This window comes from Saccopteryx bilineata, chromosome 6 (genome assembly GCF_036850765.1).
Source record: "Saccopteryx bilineata isolate mSacBil1 chromosome 6, mSacBil1_pri_phased_curated, whole genome shotgun sequence".
NCBI classification, from domain to species: Eukaryota; Metazoa; Chordata; class Mammalia; order Chiroptera; family Emballonuridae; genus Saccopteryx; species Saccopteryx bilineata.
Window position 1 is genome coordinate 119,960,242 of NC_089495.1, and position 20,000 is coordinate 119,980,241.

At 39.4% G+C, this 20,000-nt stretch overlaps 1 protein-coding gene across 4 annotated transcripts in view; it reads left to right on the forward strand.

Annotated features, from left to right (window-relative positions):
- Positions 1–20,000, forward strand: part of FREM2 (FRAS1 related extracellular matrix 2) — a 255,480-nt gene that overhangs the window by 156,726 nt on the left and 78,754 nt on the right. For all 4 annotated transcript variants that reach the window (XM_066236956.1, XM_066236958.1, XM_066236955.1 and 1 more), the window contains exons 7-11: positions 2,493–2,642; positions 4,885–5,094; positions 17,934–18,131; positions 18,910–19,074; positions 19,642–19,824. In XM_066236956.1, the coding sequence (XP_066093053.1) occupies positions 2,493–2,642; positions 4,885–5,094; positions 17,934–18,131; positions 18,910–19,074; positions 19,642–19,824 (906 nt within the window). The remainder of the gene's footprint in view (positions 1–2,492; positions 2,643–4,884; positions 5,095–17,933; positions 18,132–18,909; positions 19,075–19,641; positions 19,825–20,000) is intronic.

Genomic DNA, 20,000 nt, shown 5'->3' on the forward strand with positions numbered 1-20,000 from the left:
CAAGTGAGAGGAGGGGAGATAGATTCCCGCATGTGCCCTGACCAAGATCCACTCGCACCCCCCGTCTAGAGCTGATGATACTCTGCCCATCTGGGGCCATGCTCAGAACTGAGCTACTTCTAGCACCTGAGGCAGAGGCCCCATGGAGCCATCCTCAGCTCCCGAGGCTGATGTGCTCAAGCCAATCAAGCCATGGCTGCAGGAGAGGAAGAGAGAGAGAGAGAAAAAACAGAGGGGTGGAGAAAGAGATGGTCGCTTCTTCTGTGTGCCTTGACCTGGAATCAAAACCAGGACATCCACAAACCAGGTTGACACTCTACCACTGAGCCAACTAGCCAGGGCCTGCTTTTTAGTTCTTCCTCTACACTGAGAAGATAGAAAGGTGCTAAGGTCTAGCCATTCCATTTTATTGCTGGTGTAAGAAACTAGGCAATTGGCAACACTGTTTTTCTTATAAAATGATTGGATTGTGTTTTAATCTCATCATAGTTAGTCACTTTATACTTTAATGGCAATGATTACAATTGATTTAATAGACCAATTTTTCTAGTCATCATGAGTAGAGCACAAAAGGAAAGAGAAATCACATAAATAACTTAAATCTACTAATAATTAAAAATTCATCTTAAAGAAATATCTTTCTGATGCCTTCTATTATCTGCTATAGGGAAACTGAGGGATTTATGACTAAAACCCTTTTCTAGCCTGACCTGTGGTGGCGCAGTGGATAAAGTGTCAACCTAGAATGCTGAGGTCTCCGGTTCTAATCTACAGGCTTGCCTAGTCAAGGCACATACAAGAAGCAACAATGAGTTAATGCTTTCCACTCTTCTCCCACTCCTCCCTCCCTCTCTTTTTCTCTTTCTCTCTCTCTCAAATCAATAAATAAAAATTTTAAAACAGGAAAAAAAAGCCTTTTCCATTTCTACTCTTTCTGCTGAAGATAACAAAATACTAATTAACAGGCAATATGATAATATTGCTGTGTCATTCACATAACTCCTGTTACTTATTGCAGATACATGTGCCCTTTCCCTCACCTCTCTCCTTCTCTCCCTACATATGTATATAAAGCACGTGTCAGTCAGATAATGAATGCTTTATGTACGGTAACTATTTATTACCCTGTTTTCTGAATGACAACCTGGATACAAATTTTCAGTCCTACATAGGAATCTTTTTTTTCTTACAGAACAACACATTAAGCTATAACATAAAAACACTTGATCTATAGTTGGCAGACTAAGTCTAAACGCACAAATGGAGAGCCCAATGTTGCCTCTGCTGCATAGCCCAACATGGTGTTGAAGGGTTATGCTCACTTCCACGATGTCACTGTGTTCCACTTCTAAGATGAATCTGTGAGGAGCAGAGAGCCAAGGAGAGGGGAGGTAACATTACACAAAAGGCAGCCCCTTCACCACATTGTTCAGCTCTCTCCCGTCTCTCAGAAACCTAATTTGTATGACAATGCAGTTTGAGAGGAATGTTTGGAGATAAGAGCATCATGTGTCAGGTGCAGATGATCAGGCCTCTGTAATAATGATAAGAGCCCCTTTAAAAGACATACCAATGTGCCTGGTGTTGGCCACCTGCTCACAGCAAGAATTTTCAGAGCCCTGTCTTCACCTTTCCCCCCTACCTGGGAGTGAGAAATGTCAGGAATTTATAGGCTTGTGTTCAAGGTCTGCCCTGACAGAGGTTCATAAGCTAACACCTTAATCTGCACACCTACATACGCACATCCTACGACATAGGCGTGAGTATGCTGTAGGCAAATTGTCACCCTGTGAGCCAAATGTGCAAACAAAATTTCCAAGTTTGATTTTGTTTTACTCAAGAATGTAAGGGAGTTACATGCTTTTTATCATGCCCTTCATATGAAAAAAAGAAAACCCACAAAGAAAACACAATTTTCCAGTTTTAATAAAGATAATTTATTTGAGGGAAGTAAAAAATTCTTACTCAACTTAAACAATGCACAAAATGAATTTTCTTTGATTGTAAGCCATGACTGTAGGGTTTTGTTTGATTGTGTGTGTTTGGTAATTCAGTTAGATTATCTAAAACAAGATGGTCATCTCTTTAATGGACTTGTGTTTTAAGGAACATTGGTGTGAGCTGCATGACAATTATGTCCTGGGCTCTCTAAAATCTCTCAACCTGATAATGGTATAGTATTTAGTCTAGTTACAACAACAGGTGCTAGCTCTGTAGTGGTTATTATACACCCAATACACTGGATGAAAGCTAAATCTAACAGAATAGATGTCATGATGCAAATAGTCTCCAGAGTAAAGACTTGGTAGAAGGTAAAATAAGCAGTAGGGCCAAACTCATAAAATTTTAGCCTTATGTGTTTTGTTTCATTTCGGTGCTATTTTTTTATTTTTACCAGCTAAGCTTCTGAGAAGTACATTATGAAGCCATTTCTATAGAGTTTGATACGGAAAAATAAAATGAATAAGTGGTTTTTGTTCTGTTCTTCACAGAACCCATCTTCTACTTTGGTGATGTCGAGTACTCTGTGGATGAGAGTGCTGGCGGTGTGGAGGTGCAGGTGTGGAGAACGGGCACTGACCTTTCCAGGTCTTCCAGCGTCACCCTGAGGTCTCAGAAAACGGACCCTCCGTCTGCCACCCGTGAGCGGTCTTCTATAATAATTCTTTCAGTTCTTGAATTTTCAATTTACCATGACACAAAATACTTTAAAGCTAAAATACTTCACTCCTATTAAAGTAGTCTGATAGAATGGAATTTTCTTCAGAAATTATTACTTTATGGGAGGTAAATCAAAGCTCTGTTTACTACTGTGAGAAAATGCACTTAAAGGGCATGATCATAGGCATAGACACATGCACAGACTGACAGCAGTCAGAGGAGAGGGGTTAAGGGAACACATGAAGGAAGGTGAAGGGATTAAACAAAACATATATATACATAACACATAGGTACAGGTGACAGTGTGGTGATAGCCAGAGGGAAAGGGGTTCAGGTGTAGGTGGAAGCGGGCAAAAGAGGGGGGGAATGAAGATGAAAAGAGATCTTACTTAGAGCGATGGGCACACAATACAGTGTGCAGATGATGTTTTATTGAGTTGTACACTTGAAACCTGTTTGGTTTTGTGAAACAATGTCACCCCAACAAATTCAATTTAAATTTTTTTTTAAAAATACACATTAGTCAGAGACTTAATTCTAATGCCTATATTTGCATGAATTTGTTCTCTACCCTGGCAAATCTAACATTATTGACTATTATGACATCACATGCAACAAGAATCATCATGCCGGCCACCTCACAAAAACCTAATGGCATTTAAGTATCATACGGAAATGCATCTCTGATGTGGCTTCTACCTCAGTTTAAACAAATGTCCCCATATATATCGAAGATTCAGAAGGCTCTTTCCCACTTTATTATTCAAGCTGCCCTAGCTGCACATGGCTACCTTTTACTCTGGAGTCCCCAAGATGTTGATAATAACAGTTTAGGGCAAGCATAACATTAGAAATTTCCTTTTTTTCCCTTCTAAATTACCAATGGTACAAACTCTCTTTTACTCACAAGCACACACATGCATGCATATATATACACCATACATACATTACACATTTATCACACAAGCAAGCAGAAGCCGTACATTACGAAAGTCACCCTTAAGTTTTAACTTTTTTAATGTAGTAGAACCAGAATAGTGACTGTCCAATAAACATGTAGTCACTGTCTAATAAACATTTGTTTAGCCCAGTTGTCATTTTATAAGAGAAAAATCAAATCAAAGAAAGGTAGAGATGAAAATAAAGCTGAAGATGCAGAGAAAAAAATATAAGATGTACCACAGTGGATTCAGATACAGATATTTTTTTAAAAATGAATTACAACCTAGCCCATGGTGGTGCAAAGGACAGAACATCGACCAGGAGTGCCAAGGTGACCAGCTCAAGTGGGTCCCACGTTTGATCCCCAGTCAAGGCACACATGAGAAGCAATTAATAGATGCACAACTACAGTGGAACAATGATTTAATGCTTCTCTCTCTCCCTCTACCCCTTCCTCTCTCTCACAAAAAATAAAAAAACTGAATTACAGACATACACATTCAAATATACGTAGTTGCATATGCATAGGTAAAGTAGATACAAACCGGAAGTCAGAAGTTATGAGAACAGAAAAGCAATGACATTGAACTATCATCCTCTACTCTTAGTTTCTATAGATGTAGTGCCTAAGGTTAAATGAAAGTTTTTTTAAACGACTTTAGACACAAAAGAAGATGTCAACACTTGGTATGTACCCAATGGTCTGAAAAATAATAAAACCATAGACCATATATGTCTTAGAGAATAATGGATTGTTCTCCTTAACTAGGGTGATTGTGGGTGGAAAGTGTGAAACAACAGCTTATATCTGAATGTAACCAGCAGGCAACCACACACCTAAATAAGATGTTCCCTAGCTCACAAAAAGAATTCTAGATATTTAACTAATGTCAATAAAATTTGAATGAAAATATTTATTTCATATATATAATTTATAATAATCATATTTGATGATATGCTGACTTTTAGACCTGATTTTTATTAGCTCCATTTCAGAATTCTAAACTAAAGATGAAGAAACTATAAGACACAAAGCAAAAATAACAAACTAAAATAACACATTAGACACAGAGGAAATGAAGTTCAGAACCTAATCTTTGATCTACCGTCTCAACCAATGTAGATACCAATCTTTTCTATTTCATCAAATGTACTTTTCTTTAATGTTATTCTAGTCAATATTTTTTAAAGAAATGTAAATATACCTACATGGTTTGCTTATCATAATTTTGTTTAGCTATAGTTAGTCCCCGGTGAGTAATTCTTTTGTTACTATCATAGCTGGAACAGACTATGTGGGAATTAGTCGTAATTTAGATTTTGCACCTGGAGTCAACATGCAGACTGTTCGTGTTATCATCCTGGACGATCTTGGACAACCAGTGCTAGAGGGAATTGAGAAACTTGAACTGGTGCTTCATATGCCTACGAATGCAGCCATCGGCGAGCCCAGCAAAGCCACTGTGTCCATAAATGACTCTGTCTCAGACTGTGAGTGTTTATTACTTTATAATAAGTAAAGTGATAAGCTAAGATTTATACAAATGTTAAGTAAAAAAATAAAAATAAACTAGGACTATATACCTGTATTCATTTGCTAGAGCTGGCATCACAAAATATATCTGTCACAAATCTGTTGGCTAGGAGTTCAAGTTCAAGGCATTGACAGGGTTGGTTTCTCCAGAGGGCTGTAAAGAAAAGATTTGTTCCAGGCTTCTCTCTTTGGCTTGGATATAGCCATCTTCTCCCTGTGTGTCTTCACATCATCTTCTCTGTGTGTCTCTGTGTCAAAATTTCCCCTTTTTAGAAGGATACAAGTAATATTCAATAGGGCCCAAACCCAAATGACTTCATTTTTACTTGATCATCTCTGTAAAGACCCGATCTCCATAAAAAGTAACAGTCTCAGCTACTGGAGCTTAGAACTTCAAACAACAAATTTGCCAGGGTGGATGGGATGGGGAGATGGAACACAGTTTAACACCTAATAATACCCTAGCCAATTATGTGTTCCTTTCTTCTACCAATTATTATGATAGAATAAGTTTTTCTCAGGAGAAAAATTTTAGTCTTCCTCTCAAGTTAAAAATGTGGTGTTATCATCAATGTCTCAGCTGTATCTCAACAACTACCTCATCACAGACTTCCAGTCAAAATGGCAGAGTAGGCAAATACTGTGCTAGTTTCCTTCCACAACCATATAAAAATTACAACTAAAGGAGGACTGAGAAGATGGCGACAGAGTAGGCGGACATTCCAACTCCCACCTCCCAGACCAAAGTGAATTACAACTTAATGGCAACAATCATCTTGAAAAACCAACTTTGGCCTAACTAAGAGGAATCTATAACCACAGATCACCAAAGAAACCACACTGAGACTGGTAGGAAGGGCAGAGATACAGAAAGGGTTGCCCCGGTCCCAGAGGTGAGTGGCGGCCCAGAGGGACTCTCACAGTGAGGTGGGTGGCCCAGAGACTTTTGGGTCCTCAACCCCAGGACCAGAGCCCCAGCATAGAGCCCCAGAGACTAGAAGAGGCATACGGACAGTATTTAGCTGAGAGAAAAGCTGGATTACTGTTTGCAAGAAAGAGAAAGAACTCTCAGACCAAGGCTTCACCTTAAAGGGACCACACAGAAAACTTCATTCACAGCCAATTATCCAGGGCTCTGGGAGCAGGGAGAGCTCAGAGGACTGAAGTTGCAAGAGGAGAGTGTAATCTCAGGCATAGGGAGAGACACTATGGGGGACAGCCACCCTAACCCCTGTGCTGAGTCACTCCCCAAATCTAAAGTGGCCATTTTTCCTGGGAGAAGCAACACTAGCAAAGGGAAGCAATTACTCTTCCCACCAGAGGCTCTCCTACTCCAGTCAGAGCAAAGAGTAACTTGAAGTAGGGAGCACGTCAAGGACACAGGTTTTGAGTGCTGAGGTCTGGGCTACACTGCCCCCCCCCATGCTGCTGAGTACCACCAAAGGGCAGGCGGGCCCGGTTACAGTGGTGGGAGAGGCAATGGGCAGACCACACCTCAGGAACACAGAGGCCACACCCACTTTGCAAGAGTAAATAAGAGCCAGTGTAGGAGTACGGCTGATATTTACAACGGCACTGGGGTCAGGAGAGGCAGCAACAAATTCTGGATTGCCTGTAGCTCCAAGAAGGTTGCTAAGGGCCAGTCATGGGCAGTGACTGCCACTGGTCTGCAGCAGGTTCTAGCCAGGAAGGTTCAGGGCTGGTACATCCAGCAAACAGATACGGAGAGCATCAGCTTAAGACTTAACAACCCTTGATAGAGTGGTGTCTTAAGGAAGGGCTCCTCACACCTGACCCAGCTAAGGCATAGAACAGGGGTCCCCAAACATTTTACACAGGGGGCCAGTTCACTGTCCCTCAGACCGTTGGAGGGCCAGACTATAAAAAAAACTATGAACAAATCCCTATGCACACTGCACAAATCTTATTTTAAAGTAAAAAAACAAAATGGGAGCAAATATAATATTTAAAATAAAGAACAAGTAAATTTAAATCAACAAACTGACCAGTATTTCAATGGGAACTATGCTCCTCTCACTGACCACCAATGAAAGAGGTGCCCCTTCCGGAAGTGCGGCAGGGGCCAGATAAATGGACTGAGGGGGCCGCATGTGGCCCACGGGCCGTAGTTTGGGGACCCCTGGCATAGAAAATGCCAACACAAAAAGGAAAAAGAAGAGTAGTAGCAGACAAGTAGCCCACAGCAGATTACAAACAACAGCTGGTGCCAACCCAAGAAGATCTAGAAACAACACAACTGCAAGCTGGAGGCAGACAACACCAACCCTATACTCAGTTAGCTATACAAACAGCACACCCAAAGGAGTACTCTATACACAGACAAAATAGGAAGACAGAGAAATGCAATCCAAATGTATCAAGAAGAGAAATCCCCAGAAAAAGAACTGTATGAGAAGGAAATAACCAAGGTACCATATGCAAAGTTTAAAATAATGATTGTTAAAATGCTCAAGGATCTTAGAAAAACAATGGATGGACATAATGAGCACATAAATAAAGAGATAGCGAGCATCAAAAGGACATTGAAATCATAAAAAAGAATCAATCAGAAATGACAAATACAATGTCAGAAATGAAGACTACACCAGAAGGAATCAAAAGCAGGCTGGATGAAGCAGAGGATCAAATAAGCGATTTAAAGGACAAAATAAATGAAAGCACAGAATCAGAACATCAAAAATAAAAGAGGCTCAATAAGTCTGAGGGAACTCTAAGAGAACTCTGTGAGAACATGAAGAGAAATAACATTCACATCATAGGGGTTCCTGAAGAAGAAGAGAAAGAACAAGGGATAGAGAACCTGATTGAAGAAATCATAGCAAAAATTTCACTAAATTGATGAAGGAAAAGTCACACAAGTTCAAGAAGCACAGAGAGTGCCATTAAAGAAGAACCCAAGGAGGCCTACATCAAGACACTTCATAATTAAAATACCAAAGTTAAGAGATAAAGAAAGAATACTAAAAGCTGCAAGAGAAAAGCAGTCAATCACCTACAAAGGAGCCCCCATAAGGATGACATCCGACTTTTCAACAGAAACACTTGAGACCAGAAGGGAATAGCAAGAAATATTCAAAGTAATACAAAACAGGAGCCTACAACCAAGACTTCTTTATCCAGCAAGGCTATCATTTAAAATTGAAGGAGAAATAAAAAGCTTCCAAGACCCCAAAAAATAAAAACAAACAAACAAACAAAAAAACCCTTAAGGAATTTATTACAACCAAACCAATGCTGCTGTAAACAGAACAAAGCGGAGGGGGAGACCTAGATAAAAAGGACTGCAGATTTAAAGAATAAAATGGCAATAAACAACTACATATCAAAAATAACCTTAACCTTAAATAGATTAAATGCTACAATCAAAAGACATAGGGTAACTGCATGGATAAGAAAACAGGACCTGTACATATGCTGCCTACAAGAGACCCACCTTAAAACAAAAGACACAAATAGACTGAAAGTGAAGGGAAGGAAAAAATATTTCATGCAAATGGAAATGAAATAAAAGCTGGAGTAGCAATACTTATATCTGACAAAATAGACTTTAAAACAAAGGCTATAGTAAGAGATAAAGTAGGTCACTACATAATGATAAAGGGAGCAATCCAACAGGAAGATATATCATTATAAATAACTATGTACCTAATATAGAAACACCTAAATATATAAAGCAGATTTTGATGGACATAAAGGGCAAGATCAACAATACTATAATGGTAGAGAATTTTAATACCCCACTAAAATAATGGATAGATCCTCAAGAAGGAAAAATAACAAAAAAACAGCAGCTTAAAGGACACACTAAATCAACTGGATTTAATAAGTATTTTCAAAACCTTTCACTCCAAAGCAGCAGAATATATATTTTTTTCAAGTGCTCATGGTACATTCTCTAGGATAGACCACATATTAGGACACAAAACGAGTCTCAATAAATTTATTTATTTTTTATTCTTTTAGGGACAGAGAGAGTCAAAGAGAAAGGGATAGATAGGGACAGACAGACAGGAATGGAGAGAGATGAGAAGCATCAATCATCATTTTCTTGTTGCAACACCTTAGTTGTTCATTGATTGCTTTCTCATATGTGCCTTGACTGCAGGCCTTCAGCAGACCGAGTAACCCCTTGCTCGAGCCAGCGACCTTGGGTCCAAGTTGGAGAGCTTTTTGTTCAAGCCAGATGAGCCCGCACTCAAGTTGGCGACCTCGGGGTCTCGAACCTAGGTCCTTCCACATCCTAGTCCAATGCTCTATCCACTGCACCACCACCTGGTCAGGCAAGTCTGAATAAATTTAAGAAGATTGAAATCATATCAAGCATCGACTCTGATCACAATGGCATGAAACTAGAAATCAACTACAATAGAAAAACTGAAAAACTTTCAAACACTTGGAAACTAAATAGCATGTTATTCAATAACAAATGGGTTAACAATGAGATCAAGGAAGAAATAAAAAATTTTCTTGAAACTAATGAAAATAAACAAACAACTCAAAATTTATGGGACACCGCAAAAGCAGTCTTGAGATGAAGTTTATAGCATTACAAGCATACCTTAAGAAGCAAGAAAAAGCTCATATATACAACTTAACCCGGCACCTAAAAGAAATGGAAAAAGAACAGCAAGTAAATCCCAGAGGAAGTAGAAGGAAAGAAATAATAAAGATCAGTATGGAAATAAATGACATAGAAGTTAAAAAAAAACAATACAGAAGATAAATGAAACCAAAAGCTGCTTCTTTGAAAAGGTAAACAAGATTGATGAACTTTTAACCAGACTCACAAAAAAAAGAGGACTCAAATAAATAAAATTAAAAATGAGAGTAGAGAAGTAACAAACTGACACAGCAGAAATACAAAGGACTGTAAGAAAATACTATGAAGAACTGTATGCCAAAAAATTAGACAACCTAGGTGAAATGGACAAATTCCTTGAAACATATAATCTTTCAAAAATCAATCTGGAAGAATTAGAAAACCGAAACAGACTGATTACAACAAAGGAGATTAAAATAGTTATGAAAAAAACTCCCAACAAACAAAAGTCCTGAGCCAGATGGCTTCACAGGCGAAGGAGAACTACCAAATATTCTATCAAATATTGAAAGGAGAAATAACTCTATCCTTCTCAAGCTATTTCAAAAAATTCAAGAGAAGGAAAGACTTCCAAGCTCCTTTTGTGAGGCAAGCATTATCCTCATTCCAAAACCAGGCAAAGACACCACAAAGAAAGAAAGCTATAGGCCTATATCCCTGATGAACTTAGATGCTAAAATTCTCAAAAAAATATTAGCAAACTGGATCCAACAATACATGAAAAAAATTATACATCATGATCAAGAAGGATTTATTCTGGGGAGGCAAGGCTGGTACAATATTTGCAAATCAATCAATGTGATTCATCACAAAAACAAAAGGAAAGAGAAAAACCACATGATAATTTCAATAGATGCAGAAAAAGCATTTGATAAAATCCAGCACCCATTCATGTTCAAAACTCTCAGCAAAATGGGAATACAGGGAACATACCTCAACATGATAAAGGCCATCTATGACAAACCCACAGCCAACATCATACTCAATGGGCAAAAATTAAAAGCAATCCCCCTAAGATCAGGAACAAGGCAGAGGGGAGGGGTGCCCCCTTTCACCACTCTTATTCAACATAGTTCTGGAAGTCCTAGCCACAGCAATCAGACAAGAAGAAGAAATAAAAGGCATCCAAATCGGAAAAGAAGAAGTAAAACTATCATTATTTGCAGATGGTATGATATTGTATATAGAAAACCCTAAAGTCTCAGTCAGAAAACTACTAGACCTGATAAATGAATGGCAGGATATAAAATTAATACTCAGAAATCAGAGGCATTTTTATACACTGACAATGAACTGTCAGAAAGAGAAATTAAGGAAGCAATCCCCTTCACCATTGCAACCAAAAAAGTAAAGTACCTAGTAATAAATTTAACCAGGGAGATTAAAGGCTTGTACTCAGAAAATTATAAAACATTGATTAAAGAAATCAGAGAAGGTACAAATAAGTGGAAGCATATACTGTGCTCATGGTTAGGAAGAATAAACATCATTAAAATGTCTATATTACCCAAAGCAATTTATTAATTCAATGCAATACCGATTAAAATACCAATGTCTTACTTCAAAGATATAGAATACATATTCCAAAAATGTATATGGAACCAAAAAAGAACACGAATAGCCTCAGCAATCTTGAAAAAGAAGAATAAAGTGGGAGATATCACACTTCCTGATATCAAGTTATACTATAAGGCCATTGTACTAAAAACAGCCTGGGAACCTGGCCGGTTGGCTCTGCGGTAGAGCGTCGGCCTGGCGTGCGGGGGACCCGGGTTCGATTCCTGGCCAGGGCACATAGGAGAAGCGCCCATTTGCTTCTCCACCCCCCACCCCCTCCTTCCTCTCTGTCTCTCTCTTCCCCTCCCGCAGCCAAGGCTCCATTGGAGCAAAGATGGCCCGGGCGCTGGAGATGGCTCCTTGGCCTCTGCCCCAGGCTCTAGAGTGGCTCTGGGCGCGGCAGAGCGACGCCCGGAGGGGCAGAGCATTGCCTCCTGGTGGGCAGAGCGTCGCCCCTGGTGGGCGTGCCGGGTGGATCCCGGTTGGGCGCATGCGGGAGTCTGTCTGACTGTCTCTCCCCGTTTCCAGCTTCAGAAAGAAAAAAAAGAAAAAAAAAAAAACAGCCTGGTACTGGCATAAGAACAGGCATATAGATCAATGGAACAGAACTGAGAACCCAGAAATAAACCCACACTTTTATGGACAACTATTTGACAAAGGAGGTAGAGTATACATTGGAGTAAAGACAGCCTCTTCAACAAATAGTGTTGGGAAAATTAGACAACTACCTGCAAAAAAATGAAACTAGACCACCAACTTACACCATTCACAAAAATAAACTCAAAATGGATAAAAGACTTAAATGTAAGCCGTAAAACCATAAGCATCTTAGAAGATAACATAGGCAGTAAGCTCTCTGACATCTCTCACAGCAATATATTTGCCGATTTATCTCCACGGGCAAGTGAAATAAAAGACAGGATAAACAAATATATTTAACAATATGTCTGATTAGGGGTTAATAACCAAAATTTATAAAGAACTTGTAAAACTCAATACCAGGAAGACAAACAATCCAATCAAAAATGGGCAAAAGAAATGAATAAACACTTCTCCAAAGAGGATATACAGATGGCCAATAGGCATATGAAAAAATGCTCAACATCACTAATCATTAGAGAAATGCAAATTAAAACCACAATGAGATATCATCTCACACCAGTCAGAATGGCGCTCATCAACAAAACAACAGAATAAGTACTGGCAAGGATGTGGAGAAAAGGGAACCCTCCTGCACTGCTGGTGGAAATGCAGACTGGTGCAGCCACTGTGGAAAACAGTATGGAGATTCCTGAAAAAATTAAAAATCGAACTGCTTTTGACCCAGCTATCTCACTTTTAGGAATATACCCCAAGAATACCATAGCACTGTTTGAAAAGAAGAAATGCACTCCCATGTTTATGGCAGCATTGTTCACAATAGTGAAGATCTGGAAACAGCCCAAGTGTCCCGTCAGTGGACAAGTGGATTAAAAAGCTTTGGTACATATACACTATGGAATACTACTCAGCCATAAGAAATGATGACATCAGATCATTTACAACAACATGGATGGACCTTGATAACATTATACTGAGCAAAATAAGTAAATCAGAAAAAACTAAGAACTATATGATTCCATACATAGGTGGGACATAAAAATGAGACTCAAAGACATGGACAAGAGTGTGGGGGTTATGGGGAGGGGGGGAGGGAGGGGGTTGAGGGAGGGGAGGGGCACAAAGAAAACCAGTTAGAAGGTGACGGAAGACAAATGGACTTTGGGTGATGGGAATGCAGCATAATCAAATGTCAAAATAACCTAGAGATGTTTTCTCTGAACATATGTACCCTGATTTATCAATATCACCCCATTAAAATTAATTTAAAAAATTGGGAAAGTGGAAATACAGGGAACATACTTCAACATGATAAAGGCCATCTATGACAAACCCACAGCCAACATCATACTCAATGGGAAAAAATGAAAAGCAATCCCCTGAAGATCAGAAACTAGGCTGGGGTGCCCCCTTTCACCACTCTTATTCAACGCAGTTCTGGAAGTCCTAGCCACAGGAATCAGACAAGAAGAAGAAATAAAAGGCATCAAAATTGGAAAAGAAGTAAAACTATCATTATTTGCTGATGACATGATACTGTATATAGAAAATCCTAAAGTCTCAGTAAAAAAACTACTGGACCTGAAAAATGAATTCAGCAAGGTGGCAGAATATAAAATTAATATTTAGAAATCAGAGGCATTTTTATATACCAACAGTGAACTGTCTGAAAGAGAAATTAAGAAAACAATCCCCTTCACTATTGCAATCAAAAAATAAATAAATTTATCCAAGGAGTAAATTTATCCAAGGAGATAAAATGCTTGTACTTGGAAAATTATGAAACATTGATAAAAGAAATCAAGGAAGATACCAACAAGTGGAAATATATATCATGTTCATAGATAGGAAGAATAAACATTATTAAAGTGTCTATATTACCCAAAGCAATCTATAAATTCAATGCAATTTCTATTCAGATACCAACTGCATACTTCAAAGATATACAGCAAACATTCCAAAAATTTATATGGGCCCTGGCCGGTTGACTCAGTGGTAGAGCGTCGGCCTGGCATTTGGGGATCCCGGGTTTGATTCCCGGCCAGAGCACACAGGAGAATCGCCCATCTGCTTCTCCACCCCTCCTCCTCTCCTTCCTCTCTGTCTCTCTCTTCCCCTCCTGCAGCCAAGGCTCCATTGAAGCAAAGTTGGACCGGGCGCTGAGGATGGCTCTGTGGCCTCTGCCTCAGGCGCTAGAATGGCTCTGGTTGCAGCAGAGCGACGTCCCAGATGGGCAGAGCATTGCCCCCTGGTGAGTGTGTCAGGTAGATCCCAGTCAGGCACATGCGGGAGTCTGTCTGACTGCCTCCCCATTTCCAACTTCAGGAAAGAAAAAAAAAATTTATATGAAACTTAAAAAGATCATGAATAGCCTCAGCAATCTTGAAAAAGAATAAATTGGGTGGTATCACACTTCCTGTTATCAATTTGTACTACAAGGCCATTGTACTCAAAATAGCTTGGTACTGGCATAAGAACAGGTATATAGATCAGTGGAACAGAACAGAGAACCCAGAAATAAACCCAGACCTTCTTGGACAATTGATATTTGACAAAGGAGGTAAGAGCATACAATGGAGTAAAGACAGTCTCTTTAACAGATGGTGTTGGAAAATTTGACAGCTACCTACAAAAAAAATGAAACTAGACCAACTTATACCATTCACAAAAAGAAACTCAAAATGTATGAAAGACTTAAATGTAAGTCATGAAATCATAGTCATCTTGGAAGAAAACATAGGCAGTAAGCTCTCCGACATCTCTCACAGCAATATATTTGCTGATTAATATCCAGGGGCAAGTGAAATAAAGGACAGGATGAACAAATGGGACTATATCAAACTAAAAAGCTTTTGCACAGCTAAAGACAGTATGAACAAAATAAAAAGACAGCCCACTCACTGGGAGAACATATTCGCTGATATATCCGATAAGGTCTTGATAACCTAAACTTATCAAACTCAACAACAGGAAGACAAACAATCCAATTTAAAAATGGTCAAAAGATCTGAATAGACACTTTTCCAAAGAGGACATACAGATGGCCAATAGGCAGATGAAAAAAATGTTCAACATCACTAATCATTAGAGAAATGCAAATTAAAACCACAATGAGATACCACCTCACACCTGTCAGAATGGCACTCATCAACAAACAACACAGAATAAGTGCTGGCGAGAATGTGGAGAAAAGGAAACCCTCCTGCACTGCTGGTAGGAATGCAAACTGGTGCAGCCACTGCGGAAAACAGTATGGAGATTTCTCAAAAAATTAAAAATGAAACTGCCTTTGACCCAGCAATCCCACTTTTAAGAATATATCCTAAGAACACCAAATCACTGATTCAAAAGGAGAAATGCACCCCCATGTTTATTGCAGCATTGTTTACAATAGCCAAGATCTGGAAACTCCCAATTGTCCATCAGTGGACGAGTGGATTAAAAAGCTGTGGTTCATATACACAATGAAATACTACGCAGCAGTGAAAAAGAAGAAAATTTTACCTTTTGCAACAACACGGATGGACCTAGAGACTATTATGCTAAGTGAAATAAGCCAGGCAGAGAAAAAAAAATATCATATGACCTCACTCATTTGAGGAATCTAATGAAAAGTGTGAACTGAGGAATGAAATAGAAGCAGAGGCAGGGTCAAAGGGACCAGAGGCAAAGTGCGGTCAGAAGGAAAGAAGATGGGATCAGAGAAGGGAAAGAGATTAGTAAAATTATATATACATAACACAGCGTTATAGAGAGCAAGAAAGCACATCTTGGAGGGAAAGGGGAAAGGCGTTGGGGGGGTAAGGGAGTGTCAAGGGTAGCACAGGGGGTTGGGAGGAGATATATTCAGTGGGACACTTGAATCTATGTAAATACAATAAATTAAAATCAATAAAATTTAAAAAATTAAAGAAATAAAATAATAAATAAAAATTACAATTAAATTATGGAACAATCACTCTTGAAAATTACGTGAAGAGTAGATAATCAGAACTATTATAATTATAGATATAAAGAGGAAGCCATGTTCATCTGGTTAGTACAGGCAGAGAAGCATGATGGTCTGGTTCCACAACCATGCTTAGCACTTAAGTATTAGATGGAATATCTCGGTTGCTCAGGTTCCCACTGAGGAATGAGGGTATCCAGTCTGACACTAGCTTCCTCAACCCAAAGCACCAGTGCCAGGAACAGGAGTTCCCACAACATCTGGCTGCGAAAATCAGCTGCAATTCTTTCTAGGTGAAATGGGGCTTCTGTAGACCAAAGCATCCTTTACCAGTGGTAGTCAACCTGGTCCCTACTGCCCACTAGTGGACGTCCCAGCTTTCATGGTGGGCGGTAGCAGAGCAACCAAAATATAAATAAAAAATATATTTAACTATAGTAAGTTATTTTATAAAGATTTATTCTGCCAAACAGCGAAAATCCGACATAAAGTACTTGATAAGTAATTATTATTATTATATGCCTTAACTTGCTATAACTCTGCTTTATAAATTTTATAAAGTAAATTTACTTCCCTACTTTATAAATCACCATTACTGTGGAACCGGTGGGCAGTTAGAAAATTTTACTACTAACAGAGATACAAAAGTGGGCGGTAGGTATAAAAAGGTTGACTACTCCTGCTTTAAGGGGCCAGATCACAGATGCACTCACTACGATCACTCTAAGTTCCAACGAAGGGGCAGCAGCTTGAAAAGCTCTAGGGATGTACAGGGAGGACCTGACTTACCAGGCTTTGGAGCAAGGGCTGGACAGGTGGCTCTCTTCAGGACTGACATGCTGGCAGGCATGTTGTTCCTTCGTTGAGCCCACTCCCCAATCTCCCCAATCAACCTGCAGGTGCAGGTAGAAGAGCTAGCAGGTACCTTGTTCCTTTCTTGAGACCTCCACATCGGGTTGCTCAGACCCTTGAGTGTCAATAGTCTTTTTCCACTTCTGTCATCTCCTTATATTCAAGAAGGTCCTAAATTTTCCCTAACGATGTGTCAGATACATTGTTCTGAGGCAACCAGTTATTGGACACATCACATGGCTTTTAACACATGATCACGGGAATTCTGAATAATCTTCTACCATAATTACCTTGGCAGTTTTTTGAGCAGTCTAACCCATAGTCATTAAGACCTGTAGTTAGCCTGACCAGGGGGTGGTGCAGTGAATAGAGTGTTGGACTGGGATGCGAAGGACCCAGGTTCAAAACTCTGAGGTCGCCTGCTTGAGCTTGGGCTCATCCAGCTTGAGCATGGGTCACCAGTTTGAGTGTGGGGTCACTGGCTTGAGTGTGGGATCATAGACATGACCCCATGGTCACTGGCTTGAGCCCAAAGGTCGCTTGCTTGAAGCCTAAGGTCACTGGCTTGAGCCCAAGTTTGCTGGCTTGAGCAAGAGGTCACTCACTCTGCTGTAGCCCCCTGGTCAAGGCATGTATGAGAAAGCAATCAATGAACAGCTAAGGAGCAACAAGGAAGAATTGATGCTTCTCATCTCTCTCCCTTCCTGTCTGTCTATCCCTATCTGTCCATCTCTCTGTCTCTGTCACACACACACACACACAAAAAAACCCTGTATTTAATTGATGTAGCTTAGCTGTCATCTAAATATTTTATATATGTCTAATATTATACTTATTGTCAATTTTACCAACATGAGCTGGGTAAACTATGCTTGTAATAATATGCACAATACTTAGTGATATATCAAAAAAGTCTGAGAAGCTGATGATTAAATAACACACAGAAATACAAATATCTTACAGTACCTAGTTTTATTCACTTTGAACAGGTCACCAATTGGCGGAGCAAAATTTCAAAGATGAGGAAATCAAAGCATTTGATGTCTAGTCATGTGCTCAAGGCCAAAACACTGGCACGTGATTGCTTAGGGACTGGGTTCCAATTCCTCTCACAGCTATTGTGTTCTTCGTTCCACTAAAACCATATTTCCTGAAATGCCATTTTTGTCAAGACCATTTCTGTTCTTTTTGATCCATATGTTTATTTGTTTCTGCAGTGCCTAAGATGCAATTCAAAGAACGAGTATATACTGTCAGTGAAAATGACAGGCAGGTAGTCGCACTGATCCACAGGAGCGGAGATCTCCAGTATAGGTCCTCAGTAAGATGCTACACACGGCAGGGATCTGCACAGGTGATGATGGACTTTGAAGAACGCCCAAACACTGATATCTCCATCATCGCATTCCTCCCAGGTAAGTTTGAACTAGAAATTCTTATTTGGAATTTGAGTAAACCAAGTGTTTCCAGTAAGTAATATATAACAGGGACATATACGTTCTTGATTTCAATAAGTTTATGACATAATTTTATGTGCACTGAATGATATTAAGTTGGGGTACAATGTAGCAGATTGAATGAATGTACTTTTTGGTTTCTGTATCAACTTATTGATTAGTTTCCAGAGATGTTTTACATTGTATATTCAAAACTTATTCAGCATTAGGGGCATAGGTATAGATTTCATAATACTAGGAGTTACTTAATGTTCAAATGGCAAAAATGGAAATAAATTAATGTCATATTTTTATATGTATCCAGATCCTTAAAATATCTGATCAATTTGATCCAGTAATCCTTCTAGAAACTAGTACTGTGGTCACATTAATAATGACCAAGGAGTACAGGCTATTAAATCTTACTTCTTGATTGTAATGCTAGAAATTCACAAATAAAATTGGCATTTATTCTTTTTTTCTTGTTTTCTAAGATGAATGACAGGACTTACAGGCAGATGGTAAAGAAATCCCCTATACAAGGAGCAGCCTGTCATCACAGTGAATGAACATTGAGTCATTCATTCAACAAATACATATTGAAGGCTCAGTACTGTATATATCAGAATACTATTATTTGCACTGTTGAAAAAGCAAGGAAAAAGAGATCTTCCTGCCCTCATGGTACTTATATTCTTGTCACAATTTTATCTCTTTTGGCATATGGTGTGTGATGGACCTTCTGTCATTGACCTAGGTGAGACTGAGAAGCCCTGTACCCTTGAGCTGACAGACGATGGACTCTACGAGGAAGTGGAGGAGCTCCGCCTGGTTCTCGGCACCCCACAAAGCAACTCTCCCTTTGGGGCTGCAATTGGTGAACAAAATGAAACTCTCATAAGGATCCAAGATGATGCTGACAGTAAGAAGTCATTTCTTGCACTCAACTTTAAATGAGGACTGAAGTCCATCCATGTTAAAGTGTTAAGTGGCTTAGAAAACAGCCTGTACCTTCCTGACTAGGTTTTTAAAGTGATTGAGAAATAGGAAAAAGGTGAAGTAAAATATGACATGAAAGAAACCATTAAAACTTAAAGTTGATGTTAAAGAATATGGTTTATATCTAAATACTGAACCCCAAGCATTCATTCCTACTTTCCTTCTTCCCCTGTCACACACTTGGATGCAGGTAGTGCTGGGCCAACCATTTCCTCCCTCCCTTCCCACTCTGAGTGGCCTGCTCCCATAAAATTTTTGGTATATAGAAACTGCTCAGAGAATATGCTCTCTGGGGACTGGGGACATCCTAAGGAAAGAGCTAGGCTATGCACGCTGTGTTCTTTCTAAGACACTCACCAATAATACTAGGTGAGGAGACAGAGCCAGGAATGTTATAGTCATAAAGCTCTTCCCACATAGAAAGAAACATTACAAATGGAGAAAAAGATGTTCCTTTTGTAATTTGATTTACCTCTGTTTCCCACAATAGGAACTATTATTAAATTTGGAGAAACCAAATTTAGCATCCGTGAACCTAAAGAACCAGGACAGTCGGCAGTTATAAAGATTCCAGTGATTCGACAAGGAGACACGTCAAAGATTTCCGTCGTGAGAGTCCACACCAAGGACGGCTCCGCCTCCTCTGGAGAAGACTATCTCCCTGTGTCAGAAGGTACGGGAACTCCTGGGGCCGGGCTCCAGAGGGCGGTGCTCAAGTGACCTTGAGAGAACTGAGAGAAATATTGGGTTGAAATTAAAATATACACATTCCTGTAAATGTTATCTCCTTCAAAAAACAAAAGCAATGGTATTTATTCCCAGGGTTTTCCCTTCTGACTTAGAGGGTGC